General features: G+C 40.8%; 1 protein-coding gene across 3 annotated transcripts in view; it reads left to right on the top strand.

Moving 5' to 3' along the window:
- Nucleotides 1-18,387, top strand: part of efl1 (elongation factor like GTPase 1) — a 124,054-nt gene that overhangs the window by 12,911 nt on the left and 92,756 nt on the right. For all 3 annotated transcript variants that reach the window (XM_044349710.1, XM_044349630.1, XM_044349794.1), the window contains exons 9-12: nt 1,314-1,393; nt 1,672-1,808; nt 1,934-2,056; nt 6,323-6,422. In XM_044349710.1, the coding sequence (XP_044205645.1) occupies nt 1,314-1,393; nt 1,672-1,808; nt 1,934-2,056; nt 6,323-6,422 (440 nt within the window). The remainder of the gene's footprint in view (nt 1-1,313; nt 1,394-1,671; nt 1,809-1,933; nt 2,057-6,322; nt 6,423-18,387) is intronic.

Genomic DNA, 18,387 nt, shown 5'->3' with positions numbered 1-18,387 from the left:
TTACTAGTGATGTTATGGGTTAGACCAAGTATGGGGGGATTTATTTACTTAATTAAATATTTGGTTTAGTGCATACGTATGACTTGTGTTAACAATGTTAACTGAAGTGACATTGTCATATGCCAGTTAAGGGAATGGACACCCCTGCAAGAAATATGGTTCTGCCTAGTAGACTGGGGGGGCCTATTTAAGGGTAGAGATGTGGGTTTAGGGGAGGTTGTGTGCACATGATCATGCGTCAGTTTGAGTTATCCTGAGTTAAGCCAGTTCAATTTGATTTGCTTGTATTCATTTGTTTTTTGAGACACTTGTTTTTTTTTTTGTTACACTGGACAGAATACTTACTTATTCAGTCCTCTTCATTCCCTGTGGAACATAAGGCTGCAACTATCTGCTTCCATCTGGTCCTATCCTGTGCAGCATGTTGTGCCTCGCACACAGTTCTCCGCCAGGTTGTTTTTGGCCTCCCTCGTTTCCTCTTTCCAGGTGGAGCCCATCTGAAGGCTACTTTAGGTATGCGGTCCTGGTCCATTTTGAGGACATGTCCAAGCCATTGGAGCCACCAATGTTTAATTTCCACCACCACATTGCAACAGTTTGTGTTTTTGTACAGGCCCTCATTGGAGATCTTTTCTGGCCAAAAGATGCAACATATCTTCCAGAGACATCCATTGTGGAATGCTTTGATCTTTTTTGATGTCATTTTCAACAACTCGCCAGTCGGATCTTGGTTTTTTAGGCCATGGTTTTAGGTTTTTAGGTTTTTATGGCCTCTCCAAATGAAGTGCCTTTAACAACTTGACAGAATATCTATCTTTTTTTACTCATTCAGCAAGAATCTGAGTCTGCCTCTTAGCACCCTCCTAGCCACTCTGGTCAGGCTTCCTCACACATTTATAGATAAAATACCCAAAGGGAAATGTCTGATTTTGGCTAATCAAGCCAATGAAATACCTGAAAACCCAGGTATGCAAAAGGTTTAGATATGGTGTATATATATGGTTATATCAACCAACCCGTTTGTGCAGCTTCTCTTATTAACCAAAATATTAATCTGTGTCAACCCTACTAGGAAAGTAAGTTCGTATATCCGGAGCACTGCCCTTGTAATATGTTGTGGGCGTCAACATCAGCAAAACGTTCAAAGACAAAAAAAGAAACATAAACACCTAAAGAGACAATAGAATGACTCTACAGTCTTTATAGGTTTAGTATGAAGTTCTTCATTGGGCTCTTTGGAGGCTCTGTTGAAGCCTTGTTTCTTTTGTTTTCTCTTACATTCATCCTGATGTGTTCTTTTTGTCTCCCTGCAGGCCAAAGGAAAGAAACCGCTGTTTGTGCAGCTTGTGCTGGATAACATTTGGAGTTTATATGATGCTGTTGTCACCAGGAGGTGGGTGAAAGATACTACTTTGAATCACTCCTGCTGCTTCTCATTAGCTTATTTCACGTCTCCTCTCTCCTCAACCTCCTCAACTCCTCGGGTGACCCAGAAATTGAACTGGTTTGCCATCGCTAAAGATATCTCAGTTTTCTTACTTCTGTTCAGAGCAGCAAGGACAGAGGGGTGAGGATGGAGGAGGCTCGAGTGTGGATTCAAGAGAGCATCCTTTGTGGAACTCTTGCCCTGTGGTCTTTCTGTAAATTCATCTATCTTCTTTTCGTGACCAGAGACAAGGAGAAGGTGGAGAAGGTGGTGACATCTCTGGGGGTAAAGGTGATGGCCAGGGACTCTCGTCACTCTGACCCCAAAGTCCTCCTGTCTGCCATCTGCAGCCAGTGGTTACCTGTGTCCCAGGCCGTCCTCTGTATCCTTCATCCTGTGTCTTTATTTGTTATCAGCTCAAAGTGACTTATGTCTTTCGGCTGCCTCAATGGAGCATTTTTGCGGTGTGTTTGTGTGGTTTGTAGTTTTCTTTAATACTGACCGTAGCGATGGTGTGTGAGAAGCTCCCCAGTCCATTAGACATAGCAGCAGAGAGGGTGGAGAAACTGATGAGTGTTGGAGCGCGACGATTTGACACTCTGCCCAAAGAGACGCAGGAACTGAAAAGAGGTACACACACACACACACACACACACACACACACTCTCACTGGATCTATGGTACTGAATTAAAGGGGACCTTTGGTAATTTTACACATAATTTGTAAAGGTCATATTCAGCCTGTGAAAACTGTCATATGATGTCTTCTGTGGCTCTACAGGAGCTTTGTCTGAGAAAATACATCATCAGAGTTGTTTTCAGAATATCTCAAACTCTGCTGTTTCGATTTTGACCATTCTATTAATCTGTCTCGTGTGACATCATAGACACACACTACAAATAGTAGAACCTGCCCTTTACATGATCTGTTAAAGATAAGCATTAGTGAATCCACTTTAAAATAAAAGAAAAAAGACATCTATATATCTTGAGATCTTTGTTCATAATCATCAAATTTCTGACTTAGTTTTTAAGGCGTGCCTCTTTCTAAACCGGAAGTGTTGAAAAGCAAACACAGCATGTAACTCTGTGGAGCAAATTCACTATCATGTAAACAAACTAACAAAAAAAAGACTATGTTTACCCTCCCAAAATATCAGACTGCTCACAAATCATATTAATTCCATGCTGGCTGATACAGAATAATTACAATCAGTGAAACAATCAGAGTGTTGGTTAAAAATGAAGTTTTAACGGTACATTAGTAAATCACTAGCTTGAAACTACAACTTAAGAAGGACTTGACACACAAAAATGATGGATTTCCAAAGAGCCGGTGCAACCCAGTCCTGTTAAGTTTGTGTCTTTCACACTTTGATTATACATTTATTGTAGATCTAATGCTACACTGATGCCTGTCAGTAGCCCTCAGTTTGTTCTTTCAGAGACTTTTCAGTCTTGATAAGAATAGAGTTGTAGGACACTGACTTGCAACATGAAAACAAGTTTTTTGACTTCACTGCAAAATCTCTCTGGCAGTATTTTAAAAAAAAGTGGTCACAGCAGTTTTCACAGGTACAGACAGCACAGAAATAGAAACCCATACTCTCTCCAGAAGGAAAGTTTGTTCTTCAAACTCTCACTGCCTTTGCATCACGCTGTCCTCCCATCCTTGATGTAGTCCCTCATCGTCTAATTAGAAAATGATCAAATCTCACCCGCCAACCGCTCTGATCTGTCCCGAGTCAAACATCAATGATTACACAGCACCAGAGTTCCAGGTCTTCACACAAGGAAGGGAACGGTTGATCTGTTGCTGTCGGACACAGTATCACACATCGGCCACACAGTGCAGCCCTCTGGTTGTATTCTGCTTTTATGAAGACATTTACTGTACATTTCCTTCCAACTCATTTCCAAAATCTGACACTTACCCAGTTTACTGTTCCTGGTCAGCTAGCCAGCGAGGATAGCCTGGGAAGCTCAGAGGTGTGTGTGTGTGTGTGTGTGTGTGGTGGATGTTTAGGGTAGTTGGCAGGCTTTCTTTCACATTCTTTCTCCACCCTTCGTCCAAGTGACATCAGCCATTTGACAGCACTTTTTGAGCTAACTACATTTAGGTCTGATGAGTTGAAGCCCCTGTATTATGCGCATATTTGAAATAAAGGGGGGCCTTGTGTTTATCCAATAAGGTTTATTTACTTATAAGTGTTTAATCCTTCTCAAAACAACATAAAGAAATATCAATTATAGTGTTACCCGGTAGGGACCCCTCCTCTTTAAGACATACACTGTGGTGCTCTTAGTTTTGTATTTCAATGATGGGAAATGCTGCTAAATTGCTGAATAACCATGTGGTCATAGCACTATCTTTTAGCATAGATATAACACAGGCGCTCCACACATCCCCGACTAGGCTGAGTCATAGAGCTGCTCTGATAAGGGAGGAGGCCGGGGCAGGTTTCATGTAAGCTACCTAAAATAGTGACCTGCCAGAGGGATGGACTGTACATCAAGAGAGGAAAGTTTGGATGTTTTGTGAGAAGAGAAGCTAAAAGTTTTCACCTTACTGGAAAAAAAAAAAACCCACAGGCACACCAGATGGAAGACTGAATAAATGGTGACCGTGGGGGGCGTTCTGGTAGCCAAATGGGTGTGAGGCATACCATGTGACTGCATCGCCCCTGGTTTGATTCCAACTTGCATGCCATACCCCTTGTTTCCTGTCTATCTATACTGTCAACTATTAAAAAACAAAATAACTAGCAGACCTATTAAAATGAATCGGATATATGATATCATTTATCTGCAATATAGGTATTTCTGTTTTATCAAAACACACAAGTCTACAGCCATGCTGCTCTGTGAGGCTGTACTTAGCTAAATACTATCGTCAATCACGATCACCATCTTAGTTTAGCGTGTTCACATACTAACATTTGCTAATTAGCACTAAACACAAAGTACAGCTGAGACAGATGGGAGTAGCATTACTTTTGCAGGTATCTGGTCATTAACCAAAGTATTGGACAGAGTAAAATTTTGACCTAATGATTGAACTAGTTGAATAAGTCAGTAAAAGTCATCCTGAGGTGGACATTAAGGTCTGTACCAAATTTCATGGCAACCCACCCAATAGTTGTTGAGACATTTTATTCACAACTGGCTCTAAAGGCTAAAAACATGTGACAAAACTTCTGAAATATGTGCAGAATATAAATACTGTATAGACAAATCCAGCAACTGATTTATGTCTCACATTCTCAAGCATGGCTGTCATTAATGTGGCGGCAGAGCAGAACTGTAAACATTTACACTGAAAGTAAAAGCAGAGATGTTTGGGTTCATCAGTCAGCAGTCATTCCCTCCGACAGATGAAGGTAATCTGTGTAAATGTGGAAGTTATTCAGTCTCTAATTTCAAACACTTGTCTGAAATTAATTAGGGTGCAAGCTGTCTAAAAAAAACAACATGAATGTAGCGTATCTGTCTGACCTCAACAGTCTGGAAGTGCTGTGTGGGGTAATTTAGTTAATACACCCAGGAGGAAAGACATGCTAGCTTATGAGTTAATTAATCAAAGTCTATGATTTCTGTCACTGTAATTGGAAGAAATGCATCATTTCATGAAACTTGAAAATGTAGTACCAAGCTATCAAGATAGCAGAATCCAGCAAGTCTTGCTGCTACGCGTTGGTCTGTCTGTGCTCAAAGAATACATGTATTATTTCACTTTTTTTTTTTCCTCCATGGCTGTCTGCACCACTTAAGGACTAATATTCAACAAGACTTCCTGGATTCTGCTTTTTCGTGTGTTTTCACCTGCCCCACTAAGGAGCACCTGTCGCATGAGCCATCAGAACCATGCAGCGCTTCCTCCTCCTGCTTTTGATATGTCAAGCTATCAAGATACATGTGGGGTGGCGGCTCACCATCAGCCCTGTGTGGGCAGATAGCTCAATCATGTAGCGATCCCTTGTCGGTCAGAAACACAAGGATTTAATGGAGATTGTAAAATAAAGTAAAAGTGATTTTCATGGAGCAGAGGCTTGTGACTTTTACCGTCCAATTTTTCCAAATGTTCAGTTGGAGCAGCTTATAACAGCAGCAGAAAAGACATCAAACTGTCTGATAAAATTTGACTAAATTTCATTGAAAGATTAAGTTTTGCAGAGTATTAATTTAAGTAAATTAAATGTTATTTAAATTTGATGACTGTATGTTCAACATATAACTGGATCTTCTGAGCATATTTCTTGGCAAAAAGGTGAAACCCTTCACAAATATTACAGTGTTATATGTGGATTTACAAGTGAGGTGCCACTGCAGCGATGGCAACAAATATATTTAACCTCTGCAGCCCTGCTCCCTTCTGCATTTTTGAAAAGCCTTTAGTCATAAGCCAACCGCTTTTGTAAAAAAAACATGATGCATCTTTGCTTGGACTACGTTCATGTAGATAATTTCAGAAAGGTTCCTCACATTTTTAAGCTTATTTTAAAATGTCGCAGGAACATTTCTGTGTGGTGTTGTTGTATAGTTGTATATTGAGTGGCTTATCATGACACAATATAGGTCTAGTCTGCTCTGGAAGTACCGGGCATGAGCCCCACTGATTGTCAGAGTAACTCACACTGCTATTTATCCCCAGTGTGCAAAAGGGAAATGAAAATTATTGCCTACTGTCCATTTTAAATAAATCAGGAGGTGTGTGTGTTATGTGTCATCTAAAATAAGCACCATGTTTGGTTAAAGTATTTCATTGCATTTTGGGAGCAGCTGACAGTGTTTAGACATGACCTCGTTTTCAACAAAGACTTTGGCTTTCATCTGGCTCCTGAGCCAGGATGCCAGAAGTGTGTTTGACTCGTTTTCCTCCTCTTGGTTGTTTTCCAGCGTTCCTCCAGTGTTCAAGCAAGGAAAATGCTCCGGTCATCGTCTTTGTGTCCAAGATGTTTGCTGTGGACACCAAGGCTTTGCCTCAGAACAGACAGAGGTAAATCTGTGTTTGTGTGTTTGTGTGTGTGTGTGTGTGTGTGTGTCTACAGATTGTGTAGTCTGTAGATGGTGCTGCAGTCCCGTTCTTCCTTCCTTGCCCGTGGCCGTGGACGTGCCTATTATGTCTGCTTTGTTCTTGATCTGGACTAGAGGAAGGAGAAAAGTTGGCTCGCAGTTATTCCTGGAGTTACGCAGTACTTGTAAATACATCGAACAGCACCATGACTGATTTTGTGTGCTAAAATTCTCTGAAAACACCAGTCACTGCTTTAACTGTAACACAGGACATTAATTTGGTGCGCCCAAAATACAAAAAAAGATATTTCCTAGTTTACCTCAAGTCGTATGTAGCCATGCAGATAGCAGATAGGTTTTCAAAAAAATTTCTCTGAGATTTCTGCCTCTGCCCCAATACCTTGGAGGTGAACAGAATTTTGTTTGTGGTGATCACATCATTGAAAAAAAATCAACAGCAACATCTCTCTCCAGAATGGTGTCCCCCACCACTCTGGACAATCCACAGAATGCAGTGTTCCAAGGGACAACTTCTTTGTCAGAAAGTAGTTCCAATGAAACTTTTGACAGGGAGGTGTGTGTGTGTGGATTATCCAGAGCAAAAGGGCTGTACACATCAATGGAGTTTGACATATGTAACAACATCCACACTCATTGTTTTCTGTGTAAGCTCACACACCGGCACTGCCTTAATGCACGTCACCTCTTCGGGATGCACCGCTGTCTGAATTCCCACGGCGTCAACTTTCCAGAAAAGCTGCATTTTCATCACCAGATCAACATCCTGAGTAACTGTGTCTTTTTTCTCTGTATGGTGGGTGTGCTATGGGAGTTAAATGAAGTGAGGCTACATAACATAACTGGTGTGAAGGGCTTCCACACGTTTGTTCTGCTGGTCTTTGCACTCTTGCATGCTCCCCTGCATACTAGACTACTCATTGAGCTTTCCTCTTTGACAAAGATATTTTTGAATATGCTTGGTAGTTTTTGTCCCACTCAGTATGTATCTTGGTTAAAATTCTTTAGTAACTAAATTCAAGGGCTTCTTATGAAAATGTTTATGTATGTATGTGGAAAAAAAATAGTATCAACTGTAGGGATGTCATTTTTGGTTAATTTTCCTTTTGATAGGCTGACACCCATTAACCGATAATGAACCAGTTCATTTTTAAGAAAATTTTGAGATGTAGCTTTTGTTGGTGAGAGCTGTCCAGCAGTAGGTGGTCAGAGCTAGCTTGTTTGCCCTGGTTAGTTTGACTTTTAGCTCATCCTTCTTCACATCAAAGTGTTTTTCAATGCATTTAGTCACAGTAGCTCTCGATGGTATAACCTGCTCGGGCTCGAGGAACTAGCACTTTCAATCCCTCGCCCTCTACCACACTGCTTGGCAACATATCTGTCTCAATCATTCAGCACACCAACTGGATGATGGCCTTGAACCAGCTTGCATCACCCCTTGGCCTCAAAAATCCAGTATCTGTATGGCTTTGCTTTCCTGCGTGCTTGCTGTAGAATTGTCAATGGTGCAAACTACATTAGGAGAGCAATTGCAACTCCCTTAAGGATGAGAGCACAGCAGCGCAGCACTACATGTGCATTGGTGGTTGTGTACAGTGCACACACTGCCACAATAGGCCAAAATAGTTACAACAAAAACTGTTCCGTGTGTTTTGTAGATTATTCAAAATAATGGAAGACACTGGTACTTGTTGCTGATAAATATTTAAAAGTATTTTTCAGTGCAGTGAACAAAAAAGAAATAAAACCTGAATTGTGAAGACAGAAATTTTAGTAAAGTAAAACCAAAATCTGCCTGGATAGATATCACTAGAGATAAGGGAGAAAAAAAAAAAAGCCTCCGTAGCGTGTGGAAGAACCATACACAACAGTCTGGCACCTCCTCCTCATGCTGGTCACCAGCCTGGTCACACACTGCTGGGGAGGAACGTTATGTTCAGCGATGAGTCCAGACGCGGAGAACGCTATGCTGATTGCTGCACCAATAGAGTAACATCTCTTGGTGGCGTGATGGTGTGGGGCGGCATCTCCTTCACTGGAAAAACGAGGCTTGTCATCACTGGAGGCAATCTCAATGCAGAGAGATATCGAGATGAGATTCTGCAACCAGTGGCAATCCCATATCTCCACAGTCTGGGACCGAACTCTATCCTCCAAGATGACAATGCTCACCCCCACAGAGCGGGGTTTACCAGAGACTACCTCCAGAATTTGGGAGTGGAGAGGATGGAATGGCCTGCCAGCAGTCCTGACCTCAACCCCATTGAACACTTGTGGGATCAGCTTGGGCGTGCTGTTCGTGCCAGAGTGACCAACACAAATTTCCCTACTTTTTGTGCTAAGTTTATATTTTGTAATTCGGTTGGCCATAAATGACATTATGCAGTTGATTTTTCATCATTACAAGAACAAGCATCCTTAAAAGGTTCCCTTCCTAGACCCGCATATTTAAATGTGCAGTGTGTAGAAATTGGTGGCATCTAGCAGGACAGACTTGGCAGAAATGGAATATAATATTCATAAGCATATTTTAATTAGTGTATAAATCACCTGGAAATAAGAATTGTTGTGTTTTCATTACCCTTTTTATCTACATAGGGAGCAGGTCCCCTTCCTAGGAGGCCGCCATGTTTTTACAGTAGCCCAGAACAGACAAACCAAACACTGGCTCTAGAGAGGTTCTCCTACACACTAGGCTTGCCGTGGTGGTTGATGTTACCAGTGTTACACAGTGTTGGGACATACACCGATTACATTATTTGCCCACCGCCCATACCGTAATTTTGCTTTTTTCTATAGACACAAATCCAGTTATTTAATTTTCACATATCAGCACCCATGTTGAACAAATAAAAAAACTCCAGTTTGTAATGTATCAAGCGTGTTGTCAATACTTAGTTGGACAATGGACGCTACAATTATAATCTGACTGTCTGCTCCGGGACCATCTGCAGCAGCAGCAGAGTCGCAGCAAAAAGTGAGTGAGATGTCTGTTCTCTGTCCTGCTGTTGTAAACAAACGTAACGCTAGCTGTTAGCAAGCAGCTGCTCTCATGTCTCCCCGGGTCTTGGTGCTTGTTTTGGGCAGCAACTCTCCTGCTCTCTCCCTGTTCAGCCTGCTCTTGATGTGCCTCTCTCCAGATGGCAGGCGAGTTGCTCCGGTTCTGGTTCTAAGTGGTGGTCGTCCACTGGCTCGTCCCCATCTGTCATCTGAGGTTGACCCGCTGGCAGCAGCCTGAAGCCCGCCGTCACTAACTCTTAAAGAAGGAGAAGATCTAAACTAAAAATCTAATGTTAAAGATCAAAGTGAGCACTCTATGGATGAGCATCATTGACGAATATCTTATTTTGTAAAATGCGCTTGGAAGGGGACAGAGAGGGGAGGGGTTATCAGTTGGTGGCAATCTGCAACCTCACAACTCGATGCCACTGAATCCTACATACTGGTCCCTTAACAGAGGTCTAATTAAACGTTAACATCAAATGGGGAAGGAATGAAATGTTTGAATCATGGAAGCACTAAGATCACAGTAGGAAATCTGAGTGCAGGAACTAGCGAGTTTGTCTATGGCATGCCTAGGCCTGACCTGTCTCTCACTATTGGATATTGTAATAGTAGGAAGTTTGCCATCTGTTCTCAGTAGTTGTATTTCTATTAGTGGTGCACCTTTGCCTCCAATTTCTTTTTCACTCTTAGCGGTTTTTTAGATCTTTGTTCCTGAGTGGGATACAGCTGTTTTCTGTTGTGAAGCAGTCCTTCCTGATCTGTGTGTCCTTCTCGGAGGTGAACTGAGGGTAAACCACCACCCCACGACTCCTCCACAGTCAGTGATAGATGGAGTTGGCCTGGCCTGGTCTGGCCTGTCTGTCTTGCTGTATGATCTGAGCACTCTCAAACATCACACAGCTCCCTTCTCCAGTGTCTGGCTCATTAATCTAAGCCTGCTGTCACACATTTTGTCTTCAAGCCCTTTATGAAGCTGGGAGACGAGCTCTGCAACTTCCTCCGACGAGATGAATAGCAAAGCTGTCCTCACACTTAAAAGAAGGAGGACATCTTACAGCAAAGAGTGAACTGCTGCCATTTCTCATTGGAAGCAGATGCTTACAGGAGACTGGGATTGATGTTGGGGAGCCGTTGCAGTGGTGATTTAATGGCCTGGCCTGTGGAACACGTGTGTGAGCTATTAATGGTACAGAGAGAGCTCATTGTCTTCTGTTCGCCTCATTTTGCACTGTAGAGTGATCTGCATTAACTAAATTGTGCTGAAGCTGTAAACTGCTCTATTGTAGTGTATTGAACTCCAATGACAACCATCATAGCTGTCCTCACCTAATAACTGTATGGGAATTACCAGTTTGACACAAGCTAGCTCAGTCTACAACATAAGGGGTTCTGTGTAACACAAACTGTTTATTTTCATAGTTTTGATAATTATTTCTATCTGTTATGGGTATTATTTTACTTTAATCCCCCTACTTGACATATGTAAGCACTAACAGCATCAAACTCTTCTGGAAGAATAGTGTTCCATCTCTCCAGTAGAGTTCAGAGATGTTCTGATGGCATGTGGTGGTCCAACACCTTACTAAGACACTTAATTTAACCAGATAAAAGTCTCATTGGGATTAAAAGCAATAAAATAAATGTTACATTGTGGTTGTATTAAGGGAACTGGATGCAGTGCTTCAAGATGTTGCTCAATTGGCACATATGTGAAAATGTTTTTCAGGCCTTTGTGTTTTTGGGCCCATAAAACATACACTGTATCCAGTTCTTTCCTGGATGAGGCGGCTAACTTCCTGCTGGCCCTCCGGCACACATGGAAAGCATGAAAATAATTTACTGATTCAGATGTTGAAGACTTTTTATTTGTCATTAACCCTTATTGTGATTATAGAAACAGGAACAGTGTTTCCCCTGACTTTGGGGTAGTGGTGACCTCGGTGGGGGGGGAGGGGGTGGGGGGGGGGTGTATTGAGTGAAACTCAGGAGAGACTCAGCAGCCACACATTTCTATGCTCCCTGGTTAGCGTTGTCAGGTTAGGCTAACCCGTCGTTGCTAACTTTGGGGCTAACTCCCTTCAGACTTTTCTTGGTCTTGTCTTGGTCTGTTAACTGAAACACTGTAGTCTGTACTGTACATTTACTGCCAGATTGACAACTTACTGTCAACCTTTTCCTCTGTTCTGATCACATTCACTGTCACTTTTCTGCCACTTGCTCTCTAACACTGGTTCAACCACTCACTCGCTATGCACACACATTACGCACTGCCCTATTCCTCAAAAGAGTTACATTACCAACAGTTTCCCAGGCAACAACACAGAAGTTGACTCGCGTTTCAGAACAGTGCTGCACAAAGAGGCTCCCAAATGCTATTGATTTCCGAATGAATGGATATTAGACATTGTTTTTGGTATTAAAAAAAAAAGATTTTTTTGGCCTGGTGGGGTTCTCGTTGGCCTGCCAGGCCTGTACTATTATAGGGAAAACACTGAGGAATTCGTGACGTGTTTGTGACCAAGGGTGAATATTTGGTTTTAGAAGTGTTGATGTGTCACAGGTTGTTAATATTAATTAGGCTGCCAGTAAAAACTAAAAACCGTAGTGTATCTGCCCTCTCAGCCCACAAAACTGAGCTTGCGGCTCTAAGAACCTTTTGATTTTTATTCATTTTAGTTCCTTGCAAAAGTTGAAAGATAAACCTAAGTAGATTCAATCCATGAATTTGATACTGGATTTTTTATAGTTTTTGGACAACAACGGAGCTCTATGACACAGAGGAATAAGATATATCAGGCTTTGCTACACACATAATACATGTAAGTCGATCAGTTCATTTTTGGGGTTTATTTGTGATGAGAATTGATGGTAATAGGAAATGTATAAAATACCACCAGACTAATTCAACCTGAAAATGCTGATTTATGCTTTGAGCTTAGACATTGCAATGTTGTTTTATTCGCCAAATCTGGGGTTAGATTGTTCCCACAGATGATGCATTTTTTATGAAACAAAACAAACCTTGAACATGTGAACTCATGCAGAACTTCGGAGGTTGGAGTAAAAGCAGAGCTTACTTTTGTATCTTAGTGGTGTGCTGAAATCCAGAAATACACAACAAGTATATACCATATATGTTCTTAGCACCCCGCGCTTCCCTCTGTTTTCAGCTCCTTGATCTCCAGCATATCTATTGCACAGTAGAAAGATCCTTCTTCAGCCCTCTGGCTGGCATCATCTCTGCTCTTCTTCCTCCTCCTGTCACAGCACTGGGTCCTAATTGCAGACTCTGCAGATGCACTCCAAGGGAAACAGAGCAGCAAGCAGAGAAGAGGAGATATAGACAGGCTGTCAGATATGGGTTAGAGGATGGAGAAGAGAAGATACACATATGTGAAAGGGATAGGGATGAAAGGCATAGCATGAGAAGGAATAAAAGGTCATCTCAGACTGTCAGCCAGGAAGGAAAAAGCCTGTCCAAAATTTCAGCTAATGAGCTTGCAAGAGCTTCCATTCTCTGTTACCCACTAGCTGCAGTGGGCACACACACCGCTGACATTTCTGTGGCATCCCATGGCTCCAGCTGCCTACAGAAGAGTGGTTCATACACATACTTTATGGCACCATGGCCCGACATTCTACAGTTGATTGTGTGGTGTCTGTGTGACACCTTCAACCCAAGAAATGGAAGTAATCAGGGGAAGCTTGGTCTGTGAAATGGCCCGTGATAAAGACCATTGCAATGTACAGTAGAGTGCAGGACATCAAGATGATGGAAAACATGGAGAGGATACTGTGACTTTTTATAAAGGTGAGAAAACAAAATCAGGACTGCCTCTCTATGGTTTGATCCACTCTAACTACAAAACCTGCAGCTACAAAAGTCACCCTGATAGTTTTGTCAGGACGATTGATTTATCCTTACCAAGGTGGTATAAATCCAGCATTTGATAACAAGGTGGATATTACTGTGTTTGCTGATGTCCTTGCATTTCCAGCCTTTTCAAAGATATTCTTCAGGTTGTTTCCTGGCTGATTCTGAACTTACTAGTCCAGCATGCCAGTGATCCACATTCAGAGAAAGTCATTATGTTACATTATGTCTAAAGTTTAAGATTGCAACAAACATCATCTTTATTATTTACCAATCTGGAGATTTTTTTTTTTAAATAATTGGTTAGTCTATAACATTTCATCTGGACTTTGTGGAGTCTTGTCATTACAGTGAGGTTGCCAGGCAACCAGCAGAGACCCCAAGAAGTTGCTGTCTCAGCCAAGTAATGGTTCCACTTAACCTTCCATAAACACTCCATTGCTTTTACATTTCTGATTGTTGTTGTAGTGATTAGTGAGCTTTAGAGGTGCTCTTAGGTGGATTTTTGTTACCTTTTGGACAGAGCGGGACTAGCTTTTTCCCCCAGGCTTTACACTAAACTAACCATCTCCTGCCTGCAGCTTCATATTTAGCATACAGACATTAGATTGATATCACCTTCTCATCTAAATCTCTAGAAGAAAGTGTATTTCTCAAGAAGTCGAATTATTAAATTAAAGGATAAGGCTGGCAATTTCCTGTATTTTTCTTATTGTTGATAAATCTCATGTGCAGAGCCAAACCAACAATGAACTGATCTTAAATGTACTGTGAGTATATCCAAAGTGGGATATATCTTATTCCTCCGTGCTGTAGTAGACCTCTGTTGTTGTCCAAAAACTATTAAAAACATGTCAGTAAGCCACACCACTGTATTGTGTGACATGTTCCATTGTCCCTGAAGGCAGCGGTTACTGTAGTTTGTTTAGAAGCAGCTCCAAACAGTAATAACATAGATAACATTTTTACTCTCAGCAGAGTTCTTAGTAAGGCAGATACCACAGAGCATGCGCAGGAACACAAGTCTGTTTACAGCTTCACTGGCTTATTGTGCTACATATCACAACCTCTCAACTTTGTGCTACACTGTAACTTTCTCAAAGACCTTCAAGTACAAAGTCAAGAGGTTGTGATATGTAGCACTTGTTAGTAGATCAGTTCATTGTCGGTTTGACTCTGCACATGAGATTTGTTAACATTAAGAAAAACATAGAAAATCGCCAACCTTATCCTTTAAGTCTGAAAAATTCTGCATATAAGGCAGGTTTCTACAGCTCAGATCATTTAATTATCAAATCTGTCCCGATATATAACCTTATGAAGGCAAAACTATCATATTGGTCAAACTAATTGTAATTAAAATGAATAGTTATCACATCCACATCAGTTCATAGTATTATTATGAATCATTATTCTCGTCACCTGTGTGGGGCAGAGATTATAAGGCATCCAGTTTAGCGGTGGTCCAGCTGAACTTGTGCCTGGTTAGTACCGTTATCAGGTCCAGTCACGAGTGTAACTGGACCTGCTCTAAACCGTACCTAAGCTAGTCAGATGGTAAGTAACACAGCAGCTGCCCCAACTTTGTACCCTTTATTATTACCTATATCATGCATATTAAAGCAAGACAAACAAATCCTTAGCTCGGTTCTTGCTTCGTTCAGCAATTCAAATAAAACAAAATGGCAGGTTAGTCCCCCAAATCATACGACTGAGCAGCAGACTACTACAAGTCAGACAATCCACAGTGACATTTAGAAATCTTCAGTGGTGCTGAGTAATCCATAATTCACCAGCTCCTGTGCTTTCTCCACATGAAACACAATGAAGCACACGTTCACAGTTTGTCTTAAAACAACAGTCAGGTTCCTATATGAACACTGAAAGAAAAAAAGCTCTAAATGCATTTTTGCACAAAATGACTGTGTGGACACAGTTTGGATTTTGTCCCCCATCACTTTCATTGAAAGTGCATTATGAAGGGATCTTCTAATGGTCAGTATGAACAGGAGGAATGATTATGGCAAGAACAAAAAAAAAAATTTAAATGTTCATTTGGGCTCCTGACTGTTGTTTTAGGACAGACTTGAAAAACTGTGAACCTGTTCTTGAAATCTGTTATGGCTTTAGAGGGCTCTCCACTGATTGTGCACATAAAGATCAGTTTATTCATGAGTAGTACTCAGCCTGTGAAAGCAGTTGTATATTGTGTTGGGCCTCTGGAGCAGCTTTGTCAAGTCTCAACATATCTCAGCTTTGGTTTGAAGACTAATTTCTTAACAGAAAAAATACAAACTGTTGTGGGGAGTTTGAAACACTTGGGTGTCAGGGAGTGTCTAACCAGATGTTATTGAGTTGCATTATGAAAAATGGAGGACTCATGCTGCAGGTCAAAAGGTAGGATATCTTTGCCTCTGCTACTTCAATTTTGACCGTTCTAAACATTGTTATTTTAAACATGCCGTGTGAGTTACTTACAATACAAACACCTCAATGTGCTAATTGTATAACCTGAGACAGTTGTACTAATAACTAGCCACACAACAAATTACACACAGTTATTGTGCCTAGCAAACTACTGTTAATGCACAAACTGCAAACAACTGAACTACATGAACTAGAACCAACATGACTGTATATGTGTCCTGCCATCATGAAGCAATTAATCATCATTAGCCACAATGCAAACATGCTTACAGATGAAAAAAAACCCTATGACAAGAAATATGAAAAATACTTATAGTCCAACATGTAGTCAAAAAGGAAAACTCAGTAGTTCACATCTGTCCTGATCCAGTGAGCTACCACTACATATATCAGTAGCTAGTAGGGAGAACGCTTAGGAATGCCTTGTTGCCAACAATGAGATGAGATGGATTTCAATCTCATATCTGTGTTTTAAGTATGGCACTAGAGCTGTGGGGTGGTTACCTTAGCATAAAAACTGGAAGCAGGGGGAAACAGCTAGTCTGGCTGCATCTAAAAATCACTCAATATGCCTATCAACATCTGTAAATCTCACTAATAAACACAATGTGTTTAAATCATACCCAGACAGATGTAAAAACAAGTTGTGGTTTTACAGAAAGAATTGTACATGTAGTTACTTCCCAGAGTCTTGTCTTCACCGTGAGGTTGCCAAGCAATCAGCACAAACACTGGACAGGTGCTAGAAATGATAATCTATTGTTCTGTCAAGAAAAAGTTACATTACATAATTCCCCACTTGTGTTTGCATTGGATTAAATAATATATGATGATTAGTGAGCTGTCGAGGTGTTAGCTGTGTTTTTGAGCTTAAAGGATAGGTTAGCATTTTTTCAATCTAAAAACAATATGCACATTCCCATGAGTACATTGAAACTGCTTTTGACACTGCTCCTGAAAGCTATTTGATTGATGGAGATAAAATCCAGTCCTCTGTAAAAATGCATTTTGGAATTCATCTGAAGCTAATGAGGCTTCATCAGTCCAAGTTACGCAAATCGAATGGGTGTTTTCTCAAGTTTCAGTCTTTTCTTTTTAGTATAAAATTTCATCTTTGTTTTCACAGAAAAGGTTGAGTGATAGTAACAAAAGAGGGAATTTCACACTAAAAACATTTTCACTTTCTTAAGTGATCCACTTGATTTGTTTAACTTAGACTGATGGAGCCTCATATTAGTTGAGGCTGAACTATAGTTGTGCAGAAAGACATTGAAATTGCTTGAAAGAAGCCAGAAGGGCCAGAGGGAACAAATAAAAGTGACCAGCAGTGCTTTCAATGTACATGTGGGCATGTAGGTAAGAGCCAGACTAGCCTTTTCCCCCTGCTTCCAGTCTTTATGCTAAACTAAGCTAGTCACCTTCAGTCTCTAGCTCTGTACTAAGCTCAAATATGCATACAAATTGTTGAACTATTTCTGTAACAAAGAATCTGAAGCAAAAAGCTACAATTAACATAATGAAAAAGGAGCTCACATTGTAATGCAGTCAAACAATGGTCACTAATAAGCTAAGGTTGTTAGTGCTGTTGGTCAGACAGAGAATGCACACCTGATCTTCACATCCTTATATCAGGTGTCCAGCAATCTACAATAGACTGTGGTTGGTGGACTCCCATTTGAAGCCTTGAGTTTGCATTTTGACCATTGCCATCTTGGATTTTTGGAGCCAGAAGTGGCCATATTTGGACGAGAGGGTGGAGCTGACCCTAACGCTAGCTGTTAGCTTGGTTAGCACAGTGCATTTACAGTCTATGATTAATTGTGATAATGCTAATGTTAATTTTGAAAAAGTGAAAAATAGGCTTGGACCCATTCAAACAAAATGTACTTATCACAAAAACTGAACATCCAACTCCTTACAGGATCTTTTAGTACAACCAAATGCTGAACAAGACTTTTTTTAGGCAACCGAAATGTTACAACTGACTTTCATAAACTGAAAACACACTGAAATAGCGACGGCTACAGCTACGCCTATACTATGTGAATCTGGGGTTACGCCATGGTTACATTAGCTAACCAACGTTGTCATTGAGGTAGTGATTTGCCTGTGGCAAGCACCTGTCACTCATTGCGGCCACGTCCTTAATTATGCATAACTTTAATCCTTAAAATTTAAATGGATGAGTTATAAAAAAATTCAATTACATGCTCCTCTTCCCCACTCTAACTGAGGAGTTGAACCTTTACGTACCTCTCATCACAGTGCATAATTCACCTAGGCATGGAAAGGCTTTCATGAGTCCAGTCTAGCAAACAGGAGTTAACTGGCTAAATTTGGTAGCAGTTGTTGAGCTTGCTAGCTTAAGAGAGGCAGATGGTATGTGATTGAAAGGTGATAAGACAGTGACTGTTGACAATTCTACTGTCATTGAAAGTGACATTATGAAGTAAAATGTGTCATGAAAAAGACATTATGAAATAAAATTTGACATAAAATACAAGTGTCACTGAGAAAAATGCCATTATGAAACAAAACCATACTTTTGAAAAAGGGCATTTAGAAATATTTATTTTTATATATAATTAATGGTATTCAAAACACTGTTTTGGGATTGTTGGTT

Source organism: Thunnus albacares, chromosome 1 (assembly GCF_914725855.1).
Source record: "Thunnus albacares chromosome 1, fThuAlb1.1, whole genome shotgun sequence".
Classification (NCBI taxonomy): Eukaryota; Metazoa; Chordata; class Actinopteri; order Scombriformes; family Scombridae; genus Thunnus; species Thunnus albacares.
This window is presented reverse-complemented; position numbering and strand designations above follow the sequence as displayed.